The sequence below is a fragment of the Elgaria multicarinata genome, chromosome 7 (genome assembly GCF_023053635.1).
Source record: "Elgaria multicarinata webbii isolate HBS135686 ecotype San Diego chromosome 7, rElgMul1.1.pri, whole genome shotgun sequence".
Lineage (NCBI taxonomy): Eukaryota > Metazoa > Chordata > Lepidosauria > Squamata > Anguidae > Elgaria > Elgaria multicarinata.
The window spans coordinates 48,850,166-48,875,667 of record NC_086177.1 but is presented as its reverse complement, the minus strand read 5'-3'; the positions used below and the strand labels follow the sequence as shown (position 1 = coordinate 48,875,667).

Sequence of the window (25,502 nt, the reverse complement as noted above, 5' to 3'; positions counted from 1 at the left end):
CTTTTCTTTCCTGCTTATTGAGTTTAATGCTGGTGATTTATGACAGGCCACTGAATGAAGGGGTGGGGGCTATAGCCAGAGGCTTGACCCCCCCCCCAAGTACGATCCTGCTTCTTCCTCATACATTCATTGTGAGAGAATGAACACTAATGTCATCATAGATGCCTTTAAAAGGCTGTTGGTCCAAAATGGCTTGATGTCATCTGATTAATTCTATGTACTAATAGCAAACCCATTGTCTGAGTATGGATCCTTATGTAGCTGAAACAGCACTGTCCACACTCAGGAAGGAATGTATCAGTAGGATTGTGGCAATTTGAGGTTTTACAGAGATACAAAACTATCTATCTATACACAGCATGCAAAGGGAAAACTCCCCAAACCGGCCCAATGAGAACTGAGCATGCTCAGTGGGTACAGAATGCTGATTGACCATTGGAGGGGGATTGGGAATGGAAAACTAAGGAGAGGGGAGTGAAATAAAATATGCTGAAAGAAGGCATGTCTGACTAGTTGGAACAATATACAGGAGCACTCTTCACTACAACATTGATGCACCAATAATAAATCTTAAGACATCCTCACCACTATTGACAAACACTGCCCAGAGTGATCAAACTGCAAAGTATTCTTGCTTGTTTTCAAAAAAGCCAGGAACTATCTTTATTTTATTTCTATCTCAGAAGAGATTTGTGAAATGTCAGAGAAAGGTGAACCTATAAAAATATCACCTTCTCTTGTGTATGCCACAATTCAGAAAAATCAAATCTGCCATCCTCTAGAAGTGCATATAAAACCCTCTGATCCTTGCTGATGTTGTCCAGCTCTTTTATCCTATTAATATTTCTGTTGCCTTGTTTGTATTTATGATTCACTACATACAGTTTGGAAATATTATTTTCACATCCAAAATGTTTTCCATTATTATTATTATTATTATTATTATTATTATTATTAAAAAACTGACTTGAATTATGTTCAAGTTGTTATGCATTCAAGCTTGTGGAAGGACTATTTTACAGGGAGTTAATGTGAAGTAAGTGGCCTTCAGTTTTTACTGTAATTGCTGAATAGTTTATTTTATTCTAAATGTTGGGTAAATAAATGTGGTGTTGCCATCTCTGGCTCAAAGTGCAAAATACACATTCACCCACTTCACAATTTAATAAGTAAATTGCCGCATCAAAGTCCATTCATAGATGATCCTCAAATTACAGGTATTGGTGCCAAAATAAATATGCATTAGAGAGGACAGACTTAATGTAGAAAGATACGGGTAAACTCAATGCCTTGTGTTCTGTCAAAAATTGAGTCTTGTGTCATGTAAAGCAAGATTAGTATCCACACTACCATCCCAACAGGGATCACTCAAATAGTCTCCATATCCATTTTTTCTACTGGAAAGATGTGGTTTGGGGAGCAATCCCGCCACAAACGCCATCCTGCCACACCCAGCATAGCCTGGGCATGGGGTGTCTGTGTTGTGGAGGGGGCCAAGAGAGGAGATGTGTGGGCCCGCTATTGGCTCATCACTGGTGGCGCCACAAGGCTGGGAGGTGACTTCAGTGAACAAAACTGTTGCTACCCCTCCCAGTTTACTCTTTCATTGCGCGGCTCCCTCCCTCCCAGCCTGTAGGCCGTATGAGCTGGCTGGCTGCCAATAGGGGTCCGAGTAGGAATTTTTTGCTCATGACCTAATTTGGCCATGAGTTTTTTCCCCTACTCCATACTGTAAGGCAGCTTGGGAGTATTAAATAGGTTAATTCGGTTCATGTCTGATAATTTGGTCACATTTGATTTAGGGTGGTAGGTAAGGGCATCTTGAGAGGGGTTCTGGGGCAGTGAGCATTCACAGGCACTGTTGCAGTGATTGGTAATACCTGAGGCTCCTAGCTTTGAGCCCCGTGGTCTGGCTGGAGAGATAAGGGTTACCTTTGAGGCCAACCCTCCTCACTCACACAGAGCCACGCAGCCTGTGCTGGGGTGACACCGGAACGTCTCCCTACCCCAAAAGGGGTAGCCTGTGGGATGGCAAAGTCCCAGGCACCAATTCAGGGTGGTGAATGTCTCGCCCAATTTAGGGACAGGCCTGCTAAGTGGCCTTATTGAGGATGCCCTCTTTGACTAGGATCTCCCCTTTACAGATCACTTAATAAATGTGGCCCTATTTAAACCCAATACTATGTGTCATCTCATTATTTCTTGCCTCCATGCACCACAACATCTAAGCCTTATTTTTTCCCTTTGATTCCTCCTCACCTTTTCCCATATTTATTTTATCCCAATGCAAGTGATCCAAGCCAAACGGGTTCACATATTGGAGATTTACTGGATGAGGATGTCAAAATATTATGCAGCCAATCAGATTTGGTTATTTACTGATATTGCTAAGGGCAAATGAACTGTATTTAGTATGTGATTAATGCTTCCTATACAAATCATACATGCAATCCTCAACAAAGAGGGATCACTAAAGATCAGAGGTATTTTTTAAAATGAAAATTCACAATTTCCTCTACAAAAAAGCCAAAAAAGTATGGCCTCTTTTGATTCTATTTATGTGTGTGTGAAATGGATCCCCTGCCCAGCTCAGTCCTACATATAATACACATCTGAAAATATTTTAGAGGCTCAGTTTACTTACTTTTCTAAAAACACATTTGAAGCAGAACATTTCAATCTCCTTCAGTACAGCACTAGGTTGTTGTAATTCTGACCGTGTCAGATTCATTCATCTGTAGGACCTAAGATAAATTTGGTCCTCCTTTATATTGTTTGATATACTGCTGCCATTCTCGCACACTTGTTTGGAAGTAAGCTCCACTGAAAGCAATGGAATATACTTGCAAACTGCAAGACACCCTATACATTTTGGTGACCTGTCTGCTTTTGAACTGTTTCTGATGTGACATTAAGCAAGGGTAGGTGTAATTGACTTGTACTTCTTGTTTGTCATACTATCACATCCAAAGGGAATCTTTTGTATCTCCCTGCAGGAAAATATATGCAGCATCCTGCTTGAGTACATGGAAAAACATGAGAAAAAGAAGTGCCAATTGTGGCGTTACACCCCACAAGTCAATTTCAAATGTGTCTGCAGTTTGTAGAATGTTGGCCTGAGTGGGCGGAGTTAGAATGTCTTGGGAGGGGGAGGAGTGATATATATAAGGGAATGACTGAGGGAATTGAGAGTTCTTGTTCTTGTTCTTTTTCAGGAAACCTTTACAGGGAGACTTGTTAGGTACTCTTAGAGTCTGTAGTGCTCTCTGTATTTACGGTACTTAAGTTCTGGGAAATTTGAGAGTCAGTGTAGTGAGTGGTGTCTTTAGAGTGTGGTGTGCATGTAGTGGAAGTATATTAATCAATACTGATAATAAAAAAGTTCAAGAGTGATTGTGTGAGAAAAAGGAAAGCGTGAATGTGAGAGTGACAGGATTGTATGGAAGGTTTCAAAAAGGTTTTTAAATGTTGTTATTTGAAACAAAGCTTATGAACTTTTAAAAATAAATTTTGATTGTTTTGTTTTTAAACTACCACAAAAGTCCCATGTGTCTGTTCGGCATTTATCATCTTAAGTTTACACATTCAGCACCCACTCTGACAATCATTCACCTCAGCAGATATAACTCACAGCGCATTATTATATATATTAAAATCCATTCCCCATTTTAAACCCCTTTCTCCACATAGTTTGGAGGAAGGTGGGCTTTATCCCTTGCCTCAGATGTACCAAGTGGTGGTGCTTGGCTTGAGCAGGGAGTAGCCTCGGCTGGGTCTGATGTTCAGAGCCTGTGTCGCCCCATAATAAGTGGTGGCAGACGGGAGGTCTGGTGTTCAGAGCCTGTGTCGTGGCACCATTCAGTTACTGAACTGATTCTGTGATACTGATAAAATGCCATATGTTGAAAATTTTCACTGTTGCAGCTATTATTCTGCCTTATCTGATACATTGATCTTTTGCTGCAGAAAGTTCTAGACCAAATTAGAAGTGATAGCAACAGATTCATGTCTTCAAATATAGGAGCAGTGGATGGAGGAGGTTAGAGATGCATTAATGAACCTTCAAAGTCTTTATTATTTCAGCTGTGTTCTGATACCAGAAGCTATCTGAATCTTGGAAAAATGTAACTGGGGAAGGAAAAGTAGAGAGCAAAAGAGTAGATGTGGGGAGGATTCATCCCATCCTATTCTATACGGCCATATTTATTTATTTATTTATTTATTTACTTATTTATTAAATTTATATACCGCCCCATCGCCGAAGCTCTCTGGGCAGTTTACAAAAGTTAAAAACTGTGACAAAAGTTTTGTCAAGATACTTGGGGCAAATTGACTTCCCACTTGCACGTCTCATTTCAGTATTTACATAGAGGTAGACCTACAACGTAGCCCTTCTAGGACACTGACACCTGCACATTAGGTAAAGAATGAACTCCATCAGACGGGGCAAAATCATGCTTCCTTATCGTCAGTTCTCCGCTTTCACATTTGTGGCTCAGTACTTCCTCTTCCTCAGAGAGAGGAAAGAGGAAGTAAACAACTTGCACATGGCCCATTCAGTGGGGCATTTCTATTATGCTGCTTCTCCTGCACATAGCAGGAGATAGTGGCAAGTTACATCTCTAAAAATAATTTGGACTTAACCGGGGTCTTTTTTGTGGCAGGAAGAAGGCTAGAAGGGGTGGGAGATGCACGGGAAGTGAATTACATCATGAATAGGACCTGCAAAAATCTGTGAGTGCCCAGTAACGATCATGCAATAAAACACTCATCTGATGATGCTCAATGTCTTCAAATTTCAACCACTTCATATTTAGGTGTTTTTTTGTACATAAAAAGTGCCTGGGACTTGGGATGATGGAGAAATCCACAACAGATTCAATGAGTCTGGATTTCTATGAATCTGACTTGCAGATTTTGCAGCAGACTAGCTTGGATTCTGTGGACTTGCAGGCCAGATTATAACTTTGGGGAGGGGGTTCTGTTGCATAGCACAAATTCACATTTCTAGGCAGGAATGAAATTCTCATACATCCAATAAAAAAAATCTGATTCTGTCAATGAGTCTGGCAATCAATAAAACATAGATGGAACAGATAAGGAATGAGCTGAATTTTACAAACAATTTTTGGTGGTTGTTGTTGTCCTAGTCAATGTGACATGCTGGAGTAAACAAAAATTCCATAAAAAAACCAGATTGAATGATGCAGATTTAAGTGTCCATAGAGAATCTCCCTTGTGAAAACCAAAAGGAATCTCTCTCTCTCTCTCTCTCTCTCACACACACACACACCCCTATTGATTTTTGCTCCAATCTTTGTTAATGCATTAGGATTTTTAAAATTGTGATTTTCAAATCACAGACGTGCAGACATTTTCGTACATCACCCCCTCCTCCGCTTTGATTTGGGGACCATTTATTACTCCAAGTTACATTGGTACTCAGCTTGCCTTAGAATATTGGCCATGGCTAGATCAGGCCTATATACTGGGATTGTCCTGGGATCATCCCTGTGCATCCAAATGACACACAGGGGATCCTGGGAGCAGGCAGGGATGATCCCTCCATTTGCCTGGGATAATCCGTAGGTCTAGCTAAGGCCATTGTCTCCACAAATATTTTTGTCAGGTTTTTTTTATGGCTTTTGATATGATAAAGACAGATTAAAACACCATCCCATGTAGTTTGACCTTTAGAATATGTTGGTGAGAGGCACCAATTAAGTTACTGTAGATTTTGCCAAAGAGATTTCAGTCCAGGCCTGAATTCAAATCTCTGCTACATAAGGCTTTGGGCAAGGCATTCTCTCAACCACATCTGTAAAATGAGGACCTTAGCAACCTATAGAATATGTAAAATGAGAACCTAATGTACATATGTGATGTGGAGATGAATGACATAATTACTTAGTATATTGAGTACTATAAAAATTATAAATAATGCTAAATTAATTAAAGACCTTTGATAATTTCCCCCAACTTTCACAGCTAGTTGTGATAGCTGAAGAGACATATTGTAAATTCACGTCAATGTAACATTTACAGTTATTGATACTATTCTGTTACATCAGATGGCTATCAGAGAAAGTGGATTTATTTTATTGAGTTTCTTTCAGGCATAACTTGTTTTAAAGTGTTTTACAGAATAGTAAATCTAATGCTGCTAATGCACTGCACTTGGTTTGTGTAAGAGGATGCTGGCTACTGTGTAGCTGATGTGTGGGTTGGTAGAAGGTGCAGAGCTGGAACATAAAATGTATAATGAAAATCTGTTTAAAGTGACTGATAAACATGATGGATGGAGTTAGGAAAAAAATCAATCTTCTTTTACATTCAGTTTTTATTACCAAGTTATACTTTTCTATGATGGTCCCAAGGACTTCTCTAAGAGAGAGAGCTATTTCCAGAGGATAAATCAAAAAGTTCACCAGCACCCAGAAAGACACAATAAAGGTATAATGAAGACACAATAATTTGCAAATTTAGATATGGAACTTTGATGGAATGAAATTAGGTGGAAGCATTTTCTTACAAATCAACTATCTCCAACTTTGGACTGAAAAGCTGAAAGTTATATCGGTACGTTTCTTTTTACCATTAAGGTAACTATAGAGAGAAGAATATGAACTCTCAGCCCTGGTCCATATTTGACAAGGATCAGTATCAAAATAGTGTCAGAAACATGGCATGAGCCTTCTCCCTCCACTATGGAACTAATCTCCAGTGTGAATCACACCCGGCAGGAGAGTGTGGAATCATATGAAGGCCCAGTTTGCATGAGTTCTTCCCTTCAAAAATTGGGTAGGATGAAGATGTATAAAATGGGATGCTGTCTTGGCTGTTTATAAAGGCCAGTTTCATATAATTTAGAACTAGTGGCTAAAAAAGAAGCTGAGACAGTGAGTAGCTGGAGAGATATGTATTCTTTTTTTAAAAAAAGGCAGTGCACTAGACAACCTGAAATTCACAGTTCCCTGGTCCAGTAACTACCTAACTGGTGATGAAGTGATCTTGTGTGCTGACCTTATTTATTTATTTATTTATTTATTTAATTAATTACATTTATATACCGCCCCACAGCCGAAGCTCTCTGGGCGGTTTACAACATTTAAAAATAGTAAACATTAAAAGTATACAATTTAAAACACACACACACACACACACACACATAAAAACAGTATAAAAACAACAGTATCCATTTAAAAACAACAATTGTGGGGTCCATTAAAAAAAAAAATGACCTTACTATTTATGGTGCACTTGATGGAACTGTCTTGATTTCCTGCAACTCTGCAAGTTTTGCTTTCAGTACTATGGCACTGATACTATGCTTGTACATGAGTATTCAATAAAGCAGCCTTCCCCAACCCACTCTCCAGATATGTTGGATTGTAACTTCCATGGTTTCCAGCCAATAGGGACATTGGCCATGCCATCTAGGAATGTTGGGAGTTGCACTCCCATACATCTGGAGAGCACTGGGGTGGGGAAAACTTCAATAGATGTTCATATCAGCTTTCAATACTATGGGTTATGAAGATGCTAGCAATGTTTCTGAAGAGGTTGATAGGCATTTGAAAGATCTCAACTTGTCCTCATTCATAGTCAAGATATAAATGAGGTTGCTAAGATTAACCATTACAGGTTTTTAGTTATACTGCTAATACTTAATGCAAATATTCCTTTTTTTATTTGACACAGATATACAATGTCTATGTCTAGCTAGATGCAATTGGTAAGGCAATGGAAGCTGGATGTAGATTCATTTGACTGACTATCCAGAAGAGACTATGAACATATGTGTACATAAGGCACTATGAACAACTTCAGGTATGTGTCGATGGGATCTTAGCTAGTGGTGATTGATCAAGAAAGAGATCTCAGGGGTTGAGGTGGGCAGCTCCATGAAAATGTCAATTCCGTGTGGAACAGCCATGAAAAAGGCAAATTTCATGTTAGGCATAACTAGAAAATGAATTGAAAATAAATCTGCCAATTTCATACTGCCCTTATACAAATCTTTGATGCAACCACACTTGGAATACTTTGTACAGTTCTAGTCACTACACCTTAAGAAGGATATTGTTGAGTTTATGGATGTCACAAGTGCCTGACTGGGTCTGGGACTCCAGTGAACCCCTCCGGCATCTGCCCCCCTGGGCCCAGTCACACACTCTTGGCATGAACACATACTCCACTCAAGTGCTCACGGAGCCACGAGATGCTGAAATATCACACTTCTTCCTGCTGCATCAATGGTTGCCATCATTGATGCAGGGGTGGGGGAGTACACAATGTTGGTAGGAGGGTGGGTGGCTGATGAGTGCATGCTGGACCAAGCCCCAGAAGAGTGCCCACCCCTAGAACCTGGGTTGGAAAACGTTCAGAAAAAGGGCTGAAACAACTCTGCTATGATGAAAAGTTGCAACATTTGGGATTGCTTAGCTTAGAAAAGAGGCAAGAAAGGTGAGGTGTACAAAATTATGCATGGTTTGGAGAATGTGGATAGGGAGACATTTTTCTCCCTCTCCCATAATGCTAGAACGTGGGGTCATCCCATGAAGCTGATTGGTGGGAGATTCAGGACAGATAAAAGGAAGTACATTTTACACAAAGCATATTAAACAATGGAATTCACTACCACAGGACATAATGATGGCCACCAACTTAGATGGCTTTAAAAGAGAATTGGTCATATTCTTGGAGAAGGCTATCAATGGTTACTAGTCCTGATAGCTATGTGTTACCTCCAGTATAAGAGGCCTATTTACAACAGTTTCTAGGGTACATGGGGGGGGGGTGCCTTTGAACTCTTGTACTGATTGTGGGTTTCTGCTCAACAGCTGGTATTCTCAATTAGATGGACCACGTTTTGTTCTTAACATGGGTGGACACATGACAGTGATTAAATGCAGCCTGTCTAGTGAGTAGTCAGGATGCTCTTTGATTCAGCTATAGTATCCTTAATGGCAGGCAGTGATAGTGGATATATGGACATTTCTTGTCAGCTCTAACTGATGAAAAGTTTTTGACATTTTATTTCATTTTCACATTGATGAATGTCAAGCCTAGGTTTGCACCCTGGAAATTTAAATACAAGCAACATTATTATTGTGCCTGCAATAGAGAAAGGAATGCATGAGGTGACATACACAGACACAGAAAGACAAAGGGGCTGCAACTTTTATTAATAGCATGAACAAGCATTATGGGAGTTTGATACTTAGAGGGCAGGAAATGAGACTGATAGCACCCAGCAGAGATAAAGGACAGCAGAGATCAATTGCTGGGTTGTTGTTGTTTTTAATTTTTTTTTAAAGTTCCCCCAGTTCCATTTTTACTTCAGATCATGCACACATGCCAAATATAAAGGTTCCAGTGACAACATTGAAGAACAAAGCAGCTAAAGGTAGTACACTCTCTTACAGAAGACTGCTAAGCAGAAGGTGAAAACCCAATATCCTATGGTTAATGACAATCTTCTTCCCCTCTCCGCCCTGTCCATCCAAAGCAGTAACCAACAAACAACCTCATTGAGCTCTTGATAATGGAAGTCAACAGAAGGGAATGTGGACGGGTAGTCCCAACAACACTGAGATCAAAACAAGGCCTTACTCTCAATCTAGCACCTCGGGTGGACTGGAAAGGAAAATACTAAAACTAAATTGGCCACTAATATCAGTTGCAGCTGAAATCTTTCATTCTGGAATACCTGTCCAAATTTGAAGCTCTTGCAAGATTTCCTACAAGTAAAGTAAAGATGAGCACTTGCAGATCTCAGCAGGGAGAAAAGAAGAAAGGTGTTTTTGTTTTAATTCTTACCTGTCCAGGTCTTGCATTCTCACAAACATACGTCTCATAGGATTCAGAAAATTCTGGTGCATATTCATTAATATCAAGAACTTGGATATAAACATTCACTTTCGATATTTGATTTGGGTTTGCTGAATCAAAGGGAACAAAAATATGTACAATGAAAGGAAAAATCAATAGCTCATATTCAATTGTTGAAACATTGTGTTTTGGTGTATAATTTAGGCATTAAAATCTTCGTTCAGTTACAATAGCTCCCCCTGCAAAAAAAGAAAACCTCTTCAGAGGGACGTAGGATGCCTTTGATCTTAATAAGTACCATGCACATAATTGTATTACATATCAGTGTATGTCACAATAATAATAATAATAATAATAATAATAATAATAATAATAATAATAATAATGTATTTTGTACAGCATTACCCATTGTGCTGCTATACAGAGTCTTGAAAAGGAATAATTGCAAGAAATGTCTGAATTGCATGTGAATGACTCCATACAAGATCGTACAGCACTGGCCTGGTTCATTCAGGCACGTTCCTCATTTGATGATTGTCATCATCGATTAAATACTGCAAATAAACTGTCAGATTTCCTTAAATGACCTCTGACACAGTGTTTTTCTTTGGAGTTTGCAAGTCATCGTATTGAGTAATCAAGTGAAGAGAATAATCAAGAGATTAATGTGGGGAGAGAAAAAACCTTGAAAACCAGATGGAAAGAAAAGAAAGCCTCTCTTAAATAATTTATGGAAAATGTGCTAAACCCAAATGCTTTTGAATAAATGGATCACTTGCTTAAGATAGCATGACAAACAGTATATTGCAGTGAATTGTTCCACACTTACATCAGCTTAATTATCAAGATATGTTTGAGAATTTATTTTCAGCTCACAAAAATATGCAAAGCCACACTCTTCATTGTTATCAATAAGATAATTGTGCTCTTCCCAGAGATTCTCGGCTATTGGGCAATATAAAAATATAATAAATAACAACAAGTGGATTACAGCACAATGCTAAGGATGACCACTCAGACATAAGCCTGATTTGAGTTCAATGGTTCAATTTGAGTGAGTATGTATAGGTGAGTATGTATAGGATTGCACTAATGAGCTCCTATAATTTTCTTCGTTGGCTTTCTTCATTGGTTTTCTTATTACTGGGGTTTTAAAAGTTACTGGTTTGGGTTATTGTTCAACATATCACTACTTTGCAAAAGCAGAGAAGGTTTGATTCTCCCTTAAAGTGAAAAATGGAAAGGGATTCTAGGAAGTAGTTTTATCCCTTGGCCATATTGAAAAGGTCCATTCTGTAAATGGAAATCTTCAATAGTAAATATTGAAATTCACCCCTTGGGTAAATGCATCCTTTTAGGCATCCACATGGTGTTAATATGGGTGAGATGCTTTCTTGTGTAATTTTCTATAGTCATTTGTGATCATTTTCTGACAAAGAATGCCCACCAAATAATTCAGTTTTGTTTTTGAACAACGTATTTTAGGCTCTTGCTATTCCAAAGAAGAATATTTTTTTAACCCAGTTAGTTCTGCCACTGGTTGATAAAGTAAGCAAACAACTAATATGGCTTGCTTTTAAAAACTGACATAGAATTACAGAAATTCATTCACTTACAACAACACTACCACCACTGCAGAACAACATTCACCATCTCATATAAGTATTTTAATATTCTGTTGAAAATTTTTGGATTTCTTTTAAAAAAATGCTTTCTTTTCTGTTACTTGATTTCTCTATTACACAATTTATTTAAAGTGTTTTTATTAAGCTATCTAGGGCTTGGTATGAATATAGCAATTATGTTTGTCACTTTAACATATTATTTCCCTGCTGTCCAACAAGATGAAAAACAACACAAGGGTATATAAATTGTAGTGAAGTGCTTTTGGTTTTGTCAGATCCCAAATAAGAGCCAGATTAGGGGCTCTCCCAATAGGAATCAGGCGTCCTCTGTGGCATCCCAAAAGCAATCAGGCAGATCCCAAATTGGCTCTTCAGGTGTCCCAGAGTACTCAAGCTATGTGTCTCTGTAAAAGAATTATATTTCATCCAGCTCCATTGTTACATTTCCTCCAGAAAACAAAAAGAATGCTGAAATCTGTTTTTCATTCATCATAACTCTCTAACCCCAGTCCCTATCCTTTTGAAATTTTGCAAGTTATTTACCAAGGAGCACTGCTATGCTGCATGTCATTTTCATGTGAACAGCCCCAAAACAACTCAGGGATAAATGAAGCCTTCTTTTATTAGATTGTAAGCCTATGCGGCAGGGTCTTGCTATTTACTGTTTTACTCTGTACAGCACCATGTACATTGATGGTGCTATATAAATAAATAATAATAATAATAATAATACCTCCCTAAGCTTTAAAGTCTCCCCTTGCATGAAGCACCCCTACATCTATCTGTCTGAAATTTGGCAGGCTTCATACCCTCAGAAGAGGGAACCATGTCTGAAAATTTATTCCAACTCTGTAAAGCAGGGGTGGGCAACCCGTGACCTGCATCTGGCTTTCTCCTGGCCTCTTTTTTGCCCCTCCCCAAAGTGCTACTGCTGCCAAATTGTGATGGCATGATTGCAGAGGTGTCAAACAGCTGCATTTCTCTTTTAAAATATCCCCCCTTAGTTTTAAAGGGAAATTGCATTCGATTAGTAGCGAGATTTGCCTTTAAAACAAGATGCAATTTCATCATGTCCTTTGTTTTAAAGTGAAAATGCTGCTTTTTTTGCCACCAGTGCTGCACTGCCAGAATTTGGTGACACGGTGGTGATTTTACTGGGGGGATGGGACAAAATTGACACCAAAACCCTCTGAAGTTGCCTGTTCCTGCTGTAAAGTAATTAAAAAGTTATAGCCAACCTCCTTTTTTAAATAAAATTTTAAAGACACCTACCACATAGCCCCTGAACCTATTTGTCCAACATTTTTGAGCCTTCATCCAATCAGAAGGAGCTACTATGTCTCCAAATTTCACCCATTTCTGTTAAAAAGTAAAAAGGTTACAGCTGTTTGTTGATGTTCCTATTATAGTCACTGGGGCCATATGAAGCTTTGGATTTTATAAGGTTTGAGTTAGGGATGTGCACTCCGCCTTGGAATCATCTGGTAACTGTGAGCATCTGCGAAGCATTTGATCTTCCAGAGCAGAGATTGGCTGCTTCCAAACCAATCAATTAACATCAGAGTGGAGATGTGCCCAATGGGGGCTTCTAAAGTCTCTGTAATTAACCTGCTGTGTGTGTGTCTGTGGGTACATCTACACAAAGGGTTTGCCCCGGGGTAGCTTCGAAGTAGTGGCACGTTAACTACATGATGCAGCCGCCACTGCAAAGCCATCCAGTGGCAAACCCTGGAAACTCCACTCCAAAAAAGTCGGGCACTTACCCCAACTTTTTGGGCAGTGGAGCCCATGGCACACCCTGTTTGGTTGCCATGGGCAGTCCCGCACCTGTGGAAAAGTTTTAAAAAAACGGGGGGGGGGGGTAGAGGAATAGGCTGTTTCTCCCCCCTTTAAAATTTTATTATCTATATCTTGCATGGTGCCAACATTGTTATCTTTTCGGCGCCAGGTTAAGACCTTTCTCTTCTCCCAGGTATTTAACAGCATTTAACAACATGAGCTGAGTTTGTTTTTTAACGGACCCCAGAATAGCTGTTTTTTTGTTTTTTTTTATAAGGATACTGTTGTTTTTATGCTTTTTATGTTTTTAAACTTTGTATATTTGTTTTTAATTTTTACTGTTTTTAACTTTTGTAAACCACCCAGAGAGTTTTGGCTATGGGGTGGAATATAAATATAATAAATAAATAAATAAATAAATAAATATCTGCGGGGTGAACCACTTCTCCTCCCTCTGGCTGCCCATTCCTATTTTCTGTAAATAGTCAGATAATATTGACTTCTGGTAGCTATTAATATTATTGTATTATAAAGGTCCTTTTATATTGGACTGTAACAAGATCAAAGAAAAGAAAAAAAGGACCATACAGTTTCTATTTAAACTGAATTCTGTTTATAAACTATTGGGATTCTTTAAAGTGATGCTGTGTGATTTCTCCATGCCGTAATTTTTCTTTTGATATGATTTAATATTTTTTGTGTATTATCCTTATAATAAAAAAGTTCACAGCTCATCTTTTTGAAGAAGCAATCTCAAGTTATCTGAAATTGTTCCCTTGTGAATTTCATTTGCACTTTTTATTGCTGGCAACTAAGATTTTGGCACACACTGTTCCAGATTCACATCTAAGCAATGTTTGGGGGGAATCACATCCCAAAGGCAAGGTGACCTGTGAGTGAGAGCACAAATGAGGCAATTTGCATTTGATTTTGAGACAAAACTGACAGGTGAGATCTATATAAGGGATGCTTTTCAAGTTTAATTGCAACTGTATGGAAGTCTGGCTGATTTAGGCTCTGCTTTCACAATTAATTTGAGGCATAGGTTTCTGACTGGTGTTAAATTAAACCCTGGCTAATTTCATACCATTCAAAAAACCTGCTGTGAAATTAACCAGAGTCTAATTTAACATAAGATCTTATACCAGGAGAGCAATTTTATACGCTTCAGTGTAGTTATAGTTTCTGTTATATTACATTTCTTCTATGCTTCTTCTTCGTTTACACCCCCATCTTTTTTTAAAAAAGTAATCTTTTATGAAAGTGTACAGGACTTTGGAGCTCCAAAATTATTTAGCTTCTATCAAACTTCCCATTTTAATAATGCTAGCCAATGTAACAAGCAATAGTGACATAATGAGAAAACTGCATATGTTCTCAATTCAGAAAGAAGGAGTATTCTGAAGATAATTGCAATGGATATATATATTGTTAACTGACGTAACTCAAACACAGGGTTCCTTAAAGTCTTACTCACTTGATTCTGTGGCTGTAACAGTTATGTTGTGCCAAGCTGCTGTCTCTCGGTCCAGAGGTTCAGTTATACCAATTGTTCCATTGTGTGCATTGATGCTGAACAATCCCCTTAAATAGTTGCTGGGAACAATAGAATACCTGCACCCCAAAGTGAAACGAAGAGAGACTTTCTTAGACACTGAGCAAAAATGTTCCTTATGGAACAAGGACATATAAGCTATTGTCAGTCAAGAAAAGAGAACTATGTAGACATGAATATGGATGTGTGCTCCAGCTACTCAGAAATCATGCACTGATAAACATTTAAAATTCACTGCTGCCAAGATCAAAGCGCTTCTTTTTATGAAACTAAATATGCCTGAGACCTATATTAATGTGAACCAAATCTAAAATGCATTATTCATTCTTATTTCGCAGACGGGCTCACAGCAGGTGAATGACTCGATTCAAAAGAAACGGCCAAGTGCCACTTGTGAAATGACTCACACTGGCAACTAAGTTGGGATAGAACAGTGATTTTTTTTTTCATCTTGGTTGGCTTGATACAATGTCAAAGGAGCAACACAATGTGGAGGGGGAGGGAGAGAGAAAAGAGCACATATTTTATAATATGCCTTCCTCTTCCATTAAGCGTAAAGAAAAGGTGACAAAATCATGGTGCCATGACGGGGAGCGAAATAACTGTGGCTACACTTCTCACAAGCCAATGTGGCGTAGTGGCTAGAGTGTTGGACTGGGAGTCGGGAGATCCGGGTTCTAGTCCCCACTTGGCCATGGAAACCCACTGGGTGACTTTGGGCCGGTCACAGACTCAGCCCAACCCAGCTCACAGGGTTGTAGTTGTGAGGATAAAGTGGAGTGGAGTATGCCGCCTTGGGTTTCTTGTAGGAAAAAAAGGCAGGATATAAATGCAATAATAAATAAAATAAATAAAGCTGTTTTGTAAGCTGGCAGAGGATAATTTATTTATTCATTTTGGCAATCCAGGAAAACGGGCTTGTACTTCTTTCCTTCCTTTGTCAGGGAACTGCCTCATCTCAGGCCAGACTAGGGATGGACAGAATCAACTGCCTCTGACTCCGTCAGACTCTCGCCAAGTCACCGGCGCCACCACTTGCAGCACCTCGTGAGCTTCTTTACGGCTGTGAGCCCTGGTCTGGAGCCTCCATTGCTGTGCACAATGGAGGCTCTGGAAGTTGCACCTGCCCGGACCTTAAGATCAGCTACAGGGGCCCTTCTCTGTGAGCCCCTGCCAAAGGAAGTGAGGCAGGTGGCTACTAGGAGGAGGGCTTTCTCTGCTGTGGCACCCCGGTTGTGGAATGAGCTCCCCAGAGAGGTCCGCCTGGCACCTACACTGTACTCCTTTCGTCGCCAGCTGAAGACCTTTTTATTCTCTCAGTATTTTAACACTTAATTTTAACTTAAATTTAAATTTTACTGTTCTTAACTCTGTATTTTAGTCTTATATCAATTTTGCTGCGTGGTTTTATCCTGGTTGTGCTTTTTATACTGTATTTTGTATTTGTGCTTTTAACCTGTTGGTTGTTTTATTATGGTTTTAATTTTTGTGAACCACCCAGAGAGCTTCAGCTAGTGGGCATTATAAAAATGTAATAAATAATAATAATAAAAAAATCTCCTACCTTGTGTAAATGGGGCCTTTATGGTTGCAATTTACACAAGTTGGAGATACGCAATTTGTGGAGCCTCCATTTTGCACAACAATAAAGGCTCTGGACAAGGGCAGATGGCTGCTGGGTGTTCATTGGGCTGCAGAGCGCACACCGTGGGCAGGCAAGCTGGGTCTGGGGAGGTGGAGGCAGGGGAGTCCATCAGATTCCCAGACCCAGTCAGGTACCCACAACATCCCTAGGCTCGACATGAGTATACAAGCAACATGAGAGTTCACTTTTTCTGTGTGTGTAGGCAAAGCTCAAGGAAAAGCATCCCTCCCCCACCCTCAAACTGCTTTGATTTTGGACTTATGCTTTTTGATCCAAATATACTGAGGAGCAGGAAATAACACCACATTTTCTCTCTTTAGCCCAGGCTTTTCCCCCTGATGTCCTCCAAAGCATTAGCCATGTTGGCAGGGGCCAATGCGTGTTGAGCCTCAAAACGTCTGGATGGCAACAGTTGGAGAAGGCTGCTCCTGCCCCATGATTTTATTTTGGCCAACTAAAACTTCATTGAAATATTTTATACATTTATGAATCACCTTTCAGCCTTCAAGGTGACTTAGAATTAAATTGTAAAACAATTTTAAAGCTTTGATTTTGTTTTAAAAACTTTAAAACAATTTGGAAACTTTAACAACTTAAAATCTTGTAGACGGTTTACAAGATTCCTGAGGCAAATAATAGAACATGTGGCTTTCTGATAACAAATTTCTTCAAAAGACCTACATTGCTTCCAATCACAGTTTCAGCAAAAATGCCAGTTTTAATTCATATTTCCTGGATAGTAATTAGCTTTAATTGCGTAATCTATTAAAATGGGTTAGTCTAAAAGATAAATCAATAAAAAGTACCCTTCAGCTTAATTTAAAATACTATGACAACATAACATCAATGATATCTTGAAGCTACGCATACTCTTAATTTATATGTCTTTGCTTCTTCCCTTTCTGTATATCAAGGACCTTTCATTTTGAAGTTGCTGAGGCTTTGGCTCATATATTGTGTTGAGTAACCAGAAGGTGAAGGGCGGGCGATAAATGTAAATATAATAGGCAACATAAAAATAAAGAAACAAAAAAGTAATATGAAGGGATCCACTAATGATATTTTATTATTTGAACCTCACTGTTTGACCCTGAAATTAAAATACAACTGATTCATAAGACCCATTGCAAAAGTGTTATTTCTTCCCTTCAGTGCTCAATGAACCGTATACTTTTGGAACTCATGAAAATAAAAAAGCCAGGAATTTTATTTCAACTGTCCATACTTCAATTGTTTTAATCCAAAAATAATGGAGTAAAGTTGCAACAACAAAAATAGAGCTTCATTTATAGAACAGAGATTCCCTAACTGGCACCACAACCAAACAAAGGCAGTGCATTTAATGAAAGTAAGATGTCTATTCTTCCTAGATGTCTAGGAAGCAGGAGTCTCCAAACTCTTTCAGCCTGAGGGCCAAATTCAATTTCAGAGATGGTCTTGGAGGGTTGCATTCCAGTTGTTGAGACTGTAGATGGGGAGACTTTTTCTCCCACCCCCATAATATTAGAACCCAGGGTCATTCTATGAAACTAATTGGTTGGAGATTCAGGACAGATTAAAGGAAGTATTTCTTCACACAGTGTATAGTTAAACTATGGAATTCACTCCCACAAGATGCCACCAATTTGGATGGTTTTAAAAGGGGGTTGGATAAATTCCTGGAGGAGAAGGCTACTAGTCCTGATGGCTATGTGCTACCTCCAGTATCTGAGGCAGTAAGCCTATAAACACCAGTTGCTATGGAAATGGGCAGGAGAGTGTTCTTGCACCCATGTCCTGCTTGTGGGTTCCTGGTTGACAGCTGGTTGGCCACTGTGTGAACAGAGACAACCATATGTCAGGGATGCTTTAGGGTGGATTCCTGCATTGAGCAGGGGGTTGGACTTGATGGCCTTGTAGGCCCCTTCCAACTCTGCTATTCTATGATTCTATGATTCTATGTGAGTACTCATAGAGAGTACTAGATGGACCCTTGATCTGATCCAGCTTGGCTCTTATTATGTTCTTATGGTGGGTGGGATAAAAGGAGTGGGGCTGAAAATATAAACATATTTTGCCAGTAACTAACCTTTTAGTTCAGCCTTTCAGAATGGAAAAAAAAAACCCTCACAAAGGCTAGGAAACCACGAAATAATTGCTGGTCAGTGGAAATGGGGTGGGTCATGAGAAGCGCCCATGCCATCTGCAGAACCCCAGAGGGAGAGACTGGGATTCCAGCTTGGCTGGATTAGGACCACAGGCCTTAAATTCAACACTCCTGAGTAATCCTGTTTCAAAAATATCTTATTATTTAATATCTCCCCTTTCTTCTCCATCCTTCACTTTATTTGGCAAAATCTTTAAACTTGTAAAGCTTAAATTTTACCTGATTGGACTATTGGCATAGTCTGGATCTCTGGCAGTCACAACTCCCACAAATGAATCATTCATCTCCTCTTCAGCAATCTCCATCAAGAATTCTTCTGATGTGAAAACTGGAGGTTCATCAACATCCTGCACTCTGATCCTAAGCATAGTTGTGTCTTCAAATCTAGTGTCTTCTTTCAGGAAGCGCTTATCTATGTGTCTGTTGAAACCTTTCACTTTTATATTATATATCCTTCGACTCTCATAATCCACTCTCTGGACAAAAATAAATAAAAAATAAGGTTAAATTATTATTATTTTTTGGTTCTTGTTGTCGTTGTTCAGCTTTGAGAAATTAATAATCAATCAATGATGAGTTTAAGATGGAAGAATGTCTCATTTCTTTTGAGAATGTTTTGAAAGTAGATACTTCTGGAGTTTTTTTCAACTCTGCTGTGACATAATAATGATTCACTTTTGCCTCACTTCACTTTGCTTCTGCTATTAAAATTACTGCCTTGGTTTCTCAATTCAATAATCTCAATTCTATAGTATCATGTTGGACACAATCCCATTTTTGTTGATCTAAGGATGATTTAATGCAGACAGGTCTGCTAACTTTTTTTATTATTATTATTATTAGTTTTCCAGGTCAGGTAGCTTCTCTTGCACAGGAGGGGTGAAGGGTGCATGGGAGCCATTCTTGAAGGCCACTGTTTTCAGATTTTATTTAATTCATTAAAGTATATCCTATTTTAAGCCAAAAATGGTGCTCAAATGGCTTAATAATAAAATACAGATTAAAAAGAGCATCATAACTGAAACATAACAGATCCATTAAAACTTTTTTTAAAAAATACTTGGAAGGGCATCCACCATTTAAAAAGGGGAACTTAAATGTCTCTGTGCATAAGTGAAACAGTCACTCATGCCAATCTATATCCCAGCCATAGTCTCTTAATATCCTTCAACAGTTTTGCTAGAGGATTTTTTTTTACTTAAGATGGCAGTAGTCATCTATTTGGGATCTGAAATGGATGGGTTGAAAACAAACTTAGTCATACTTAGAATATTCCTCATGGCTAACTTAAGTTCCATTGATTTCAATGGATTTATTCTAAGTCTATATCCAACCCATTACTTTTTCCACAAAATGTGTGGCATGGCATTTTTAGAAGTCCTCATCGCTGTCACAACAGGAAGAATTTCTTCTTAACTATCAGGTGGTTAAAGAAATGGAAGAAATCAACTTGGTTCTACCTACCAGTAAGGTGTTAGACTAAAATTATAAGTAACATGCATCTGAGTAATCTGTCCATGGATCTTACATACTGTAGGATACTTCACTGTGTAGCATAGCAAATAATGCATACAGTTATCCTTCTTATGTTGTGCATGTTAGTTAACTCTTCCCTAAAAAGCTACAATGAAAAAAAGTCTATAAGCACGCAATACACAATACCTTATAATGCCAACATATAAAATGACTGCTAATATATTTTGAGACTAACTTAAGTCCTCCTTGTTGGAAGAAAGCTTCATTTAAAGCAGGGGGATTTATATCCAGGTAAACTTGTAAGGGATAAGGTGTTAGCTGTTCTTTGGCCACTAGTGACAAATGTGAATCCTCATCACATACTTTTCTATTTATTCCTACAATGTAGTTTATATCGAAAAAGAGTGGCATGCTGAAGACCAGCCAGGAAGCTTCATAGCTGAAGGTGAAGCTAGAAGTGACATGGAACACATTTTTTATCTCTGGCAAGGATTATTTAAAAACAAACAAATGATTGCCCAGATCAGGAGCATGGAATGGGGAGTTAATCCTCTGTCCCCACCATAAACCCAATCAGAATCCAACACACACACACACACACACACCCCATTCATAATGAGAGGAAACCTCCTGTTTTGCCTCAGATCCAGTCAGAACAGTGGCAGAGGAAAGGGTTAAAGCCCCAAACCTCCTCATACCACAGTCCCAATCAGGATTGCTCTCTGCATGATAGATATTTATCTTTAAAAGACATGCATGTGGGGGCTAGTTATGTGGCTAACATTAGGACTTGTTGGGCCCTAAGAAGTCGTGATATATAGTTATGTGGTTGAGAATACACATTTCTGCAGCTTCTGATGCTCAGTTGCATTACCCATGCGGTTCACTTCCCCGAGAACAAGTTCACCAGCTTAGAACATAAAACTAGATTCTGCATATTTGCAACTGGTGAATTTTCAAACGGCCCTCAAAGTTTCATCTATTTTTCATCCAAACCGTGGACACTAATCACCCCTTTAGACAGAGCTGTACAAAAGCCCCTCAAGGCTTATTTCAAATCGAGCTGAGTAGAGTTCATTTATCGCTATGGAGAAGGGACTCTCTTCCTCCAAAGTCAGCTATCCACAGCCCTGCAGTGGATGTATTTATCAGTCAGCATTTAAAAGCATCCCAGTTGACAGCTCTAACAAACTAGCAAAACAGTCAAATGAAGGCAACACAGTGTGCCAACTATTACCCTATTCCTATTCGCTGACATTTAAAGCAAATTCTAAGTTGCAAGTGGTACTCCCTTTCCTCCAAATGACCCATTACACTGTACTATAGTTTTTATTATATTGTAATTTATAAATATATAATGTATATATTATAATGTATTACTATATATTATATATTATATTATAAATATTTTACTAGCAATATAACATTGTAAACTTTACTAGTAATATAATAGTATAAACTTTATAATATTGTATTTCTAGCAAAATAGTGGTGGTATGTATTTGTATGTGCATATGCATATGGGATGGGCTTGAGTACTGCAAGGACCCTTATGTTGGGGATAGATACAACATGGTTCTGTTTCCATCTCCCTGAAGGACCCTGACCAGAGTCGAGGTTAGAGAACAGGTTCTACAATAATGTTCCCAAGTGCAGAATTTAACTTTTCCTCCATAAGAATATGAGCAGCAACTATTCACTTCCATGCAAGAAAAAAAGGGGTGCATTTAGGAAGAAGGAAATTTGCCCCCTGCCTCTGGAAACCCTAACTATTAAGATCAATCTGCCGTTTTCTGCATACAAGAGCCCCGCCATCATGCTTATGGGAGACAGAATTTCAGGAGATGGACAAAACTGTCTTTTAAGAACACAAGAATGTGACATCAGACCAGCATTCTGTTTGCACAGTGGCCAACCAGCTGCCTCTAGGAAACCCACAAATAGAACATGAGTACATTATTACATAGTGTTGGTATGTAGCACCTGCATGCAGGCAAATGCTACACACGCATGGATATTGGATTGTGAAGTGGTGGCATGGAGTTGACATTGGCATAGGTCAAAGGGGATAAAGGCCTTCAAATAAAGGCCTACACCAACATAGCAATAATGGAGTTTAGGTTAGTATAAGTACATATAGACAGGCCATGAAGGCAGGGAATGTGTTAGGACTAGGGATGTTGGAGAAATCCGAAATGGATTAAAATGAGTTCAGATTTCTGTAAATCCGGTCTGAGTTTTCTGCATCTGACCATCAACTGTGAGTCAGGTAAATTCTACAGATTTACAGATTCCCCCCCACCCCCACATCCCCCTGAAAGTGATACAAATTAATTTCCTGGAAAAAGCAAGTTAGAAAACCTATGCTAATGTATATACCACTTTTACTCTAAAAAAAATATGAAAATACATAAACCTTTAAAAAATGTATTCTGCTACATCCTCAATTAGCCTCTGGTGTATCACTCTTTCTATGGTGTGCGTTGCTCATTGCATGCTGACTGAGATCAGGCCAGAGGGGACCCGTTATTACATAACCATGGTGAACAATTCAACATACTAAGAATGGTAGCAAATACAAATCTGCTAAATGTTATGGAACTTGTGAAAGGTGGAATAAAAATTACATTCTTCACAATGAGATGGGCTTTTTAACATACTTTTCAGAAGGAAAAAAAGCAGATACCATCAGTGAACAAACGACAGAATGGACAATTCCTTCCAATCTGTATAAATTATGCGGAATTGATTCAACAAAATTTGGGCATTCCTAGATAGGACAAAAATACAAGAATAACAGGCGATGTTGAAGATGAAGTATTGCGTTGAATGTTATTAGGAGACCGGGGAAATAACAAGTGACATAAGAGGAGTGGTACAAATAAGGGAGGACAGGCAGGGACATAACAGTTATATGGACCAACAGTGATTGAAATAGGCAGCAAAACAAAGCTTGGGATTTGGGGTAGAACATGAAAGGTATCTGTTCTTTAGTTTCACCTTAAAGCCTTTGCAAAAAAACTTGGTGTGCTTTTACATATAAACTAGTTCTGGGCAGAAAATGTTGACCATTCTATTTTTGGCATTTTGGGGGGGGGGATGAAAACTCGGGTAAAAGAGGCTGGGAGAGGTGAGAATTTCAGAGATTTTTCTCCTTGGGGAGGGGACAGGGTTTCCACATACCTTTTTAAATGTAGCCAGTTGTTGAGGGGTCTTATTATTATTATTATTTATTTATATAGCACCATCAATGTACATGGTGCTGTACAGAGTAAAACAGTAAATAGCAAGACCCTGCCGCATAGGCTTACATTCTAATAAAATCATAATAAAACAATAAGGAGGGGAAGAGAATGCACCAAACAGGCACAGGGTAGGGTAAAACTAGCAGTATAAAGTCAGAACAAAATCAAGTTTTAAAAGCTTTAGGAAAAAGAAAAGTTTTTAGCTGAGCTTTAAAAGCTGCAATTGAACTTGTAGTTCTCAAATGTTCTGGAAGAGCGTTCCAGGCTTAAGGGGCAGCAGAAGAAAATGGATGAAGCCGAGCAAGGGAAGTAGAGACCCTTGGGCAGGTGAGAAACATGGCATCAGAGGAGCGAAGAGCACGAGCGGGGGAATAGTGTGAGATGAGAGAGGAAAGATAGGAAGGAGCTAGACAGTGAAAAGCTTTGTAGGTGAACAGGAGAAGTTTATATTGGATTCTGAAGTGAATTGGAAGCCAATGAAGAGCTGGCACACACACACACAGACAAAAACCACACCCAGGCATTTTCAGGAGCCCAGGAGTTCTTCCTGAGTGGAGAGGGAGGGAGAGGTCTCATGGTCTCCAACAGGCATTCACCAAGAGGGAAGGGGGTGTTTTTTTGAAAAACTAAAAAATAGGAAGAAACACCTTCAGCAAACAGCTACACTTAAAAAGGGTATGTGGAAACCCTGGCCCTCTCCACAAGGAGAACCCCCCACCCACCCATAAAAGAGGCAGAAAAAACAATGGCACTTTCACAAAGAGAAAGCACTAATATAAACTGTCTGTGGAATTCAAATCCTAAGAACTCAGGGAAACCACAAGCCGGGTTTCTGTGAGTCAGGGCTTGTAGGGACCCATCTGAACCAGGTCCTGGATATATTCAAATGTTCTTGGCTGTGAAAACAAAAACCATGGCTAAAAATAAATCCTACAATAGATACGTTGTCATGACCAAAATCCAGTGCTATTACAAGCAAACGTATTTGTCCGTTTCAATGATTTCTGGGATATATTTCTTTGTTTACAGTTGACATCTCACCTGGTTTAATATGACAATTCCTTCGTGAGTCTCATTGTTAGTAATGATGTGCACGATGTGAGGGGTATCTCCTTCAATTACATAATCCATGGCTGCATTCTCTCCTATGTCATTGTCGTCTGCCATGATTTTGCCTAGGATGGTGCCCACAGCGGCTGCCTCAGATACATTCATCTCAAAGCGCTCTTAAAGGAACAGCCAAGTATCAGTACAGTGAAGTCCTGAACATTATTAATGTTAGGAATGTTCAAAATAGCCAATGAAGTCTTGAACATTAATGTTATTGTGACTACAAGAAAGGTTGGATCCACTATACTAAAAACCTCTATATATTCTGAAAAATGCTGAGTGATGTAAAGAATTACAGTTTAGAAATCGATCTTAGTTCATGTTACAAGCTCATCTTTCTCTGTAAAGCTTAGAAGTCTTAACTTGACTGTCTGTGAGTTTTAAAAGTACCTACCAAGAAATCTCTCTCTCTCTCTCTCTCTCTCTCTCTCTCTCTCTCTCTGTGTGTGTGTGTGTGTGTGTGTGTGTTTCTTAAAGGCCCTCCCTCTTTCCCTCTCTGCAAATGGAGGTCTTTAATTTAACTAGCCAATTCAACATTCCATCTGTTTATAAGTTTGTTTTCTTGTCTGTAGCACAAGCCTCCATTGAAACTGAGATATCAAAAATGAAAATGTACATTTGGAACAAAATCCTCTCTTCAAGTTCAAATACCAGATTGATACCCACAATCAGTTTTAAAGGGTAAAGAGAGGAAAATTCAAAATTCAGTGAATCATGAATGAAACATTCAAATGGAAGATTGAGACTTCACCATCATTTTTAAGGGAGACTTAGAAATATTTATGATGCACTGCAATATGATATCCCACTATATTTCATTAACCAATCCTAAACATCTTGTGGAGACTGGGGCTGAGTGGATAAGGTTAAACAGTCTAAACCTAAATCTGGACAAGGTAGAAGAGATGTGGGATTATTTTAACTGATATGTAGGGTGGAACTACCCCATCTGAAAAACGTCAGTATCTAGGAGTGCTTCTGGATCACGTTCCATTTTTGAATAAGCAGGTTGTGGCAGTTCACCTACTGGGCAAGCTCCAGACTTCCTTGGATAAGTGAATTTCCCACTCATGATGTACTGAACATA

At 38.9% G+C, this 25,502-nt stretch overlaps 1 protein-coding gene across 1 annotated transcript in view; it reads right to left on the bottom strand.

Annotated features, from left to right (window-relative positions):
• Positions 1-25,502, bottom strand: part of LOC134401088 (cadherin-19-like) — an 89,953-nt gene that overhangs the window by 15,380 nt on the left and 49,071 nt on the right. Inside the window, exons 6-9 of the mRNA XM_063129805.1 lie at positions 24,347-24,531; positions 18,804-19,060; positions 14,716-14,852; positions 9,823-9,944 (exon numbers count right to left, since the gene is read on the bottom strand). Coding sequence (XP_062985875.1) covers positions 9,823-9,944; positions 14,716-14,852; positions 18,804-19,060; positions 24,347-24,531 — 701 coding nt within the window. The remainder of the gene's footprint in view (positions 1-9,822; positions 9,945-14,715; positions 14,853-18,803; positions 19,061-24,346; positions 24,532-25,502) is intronic.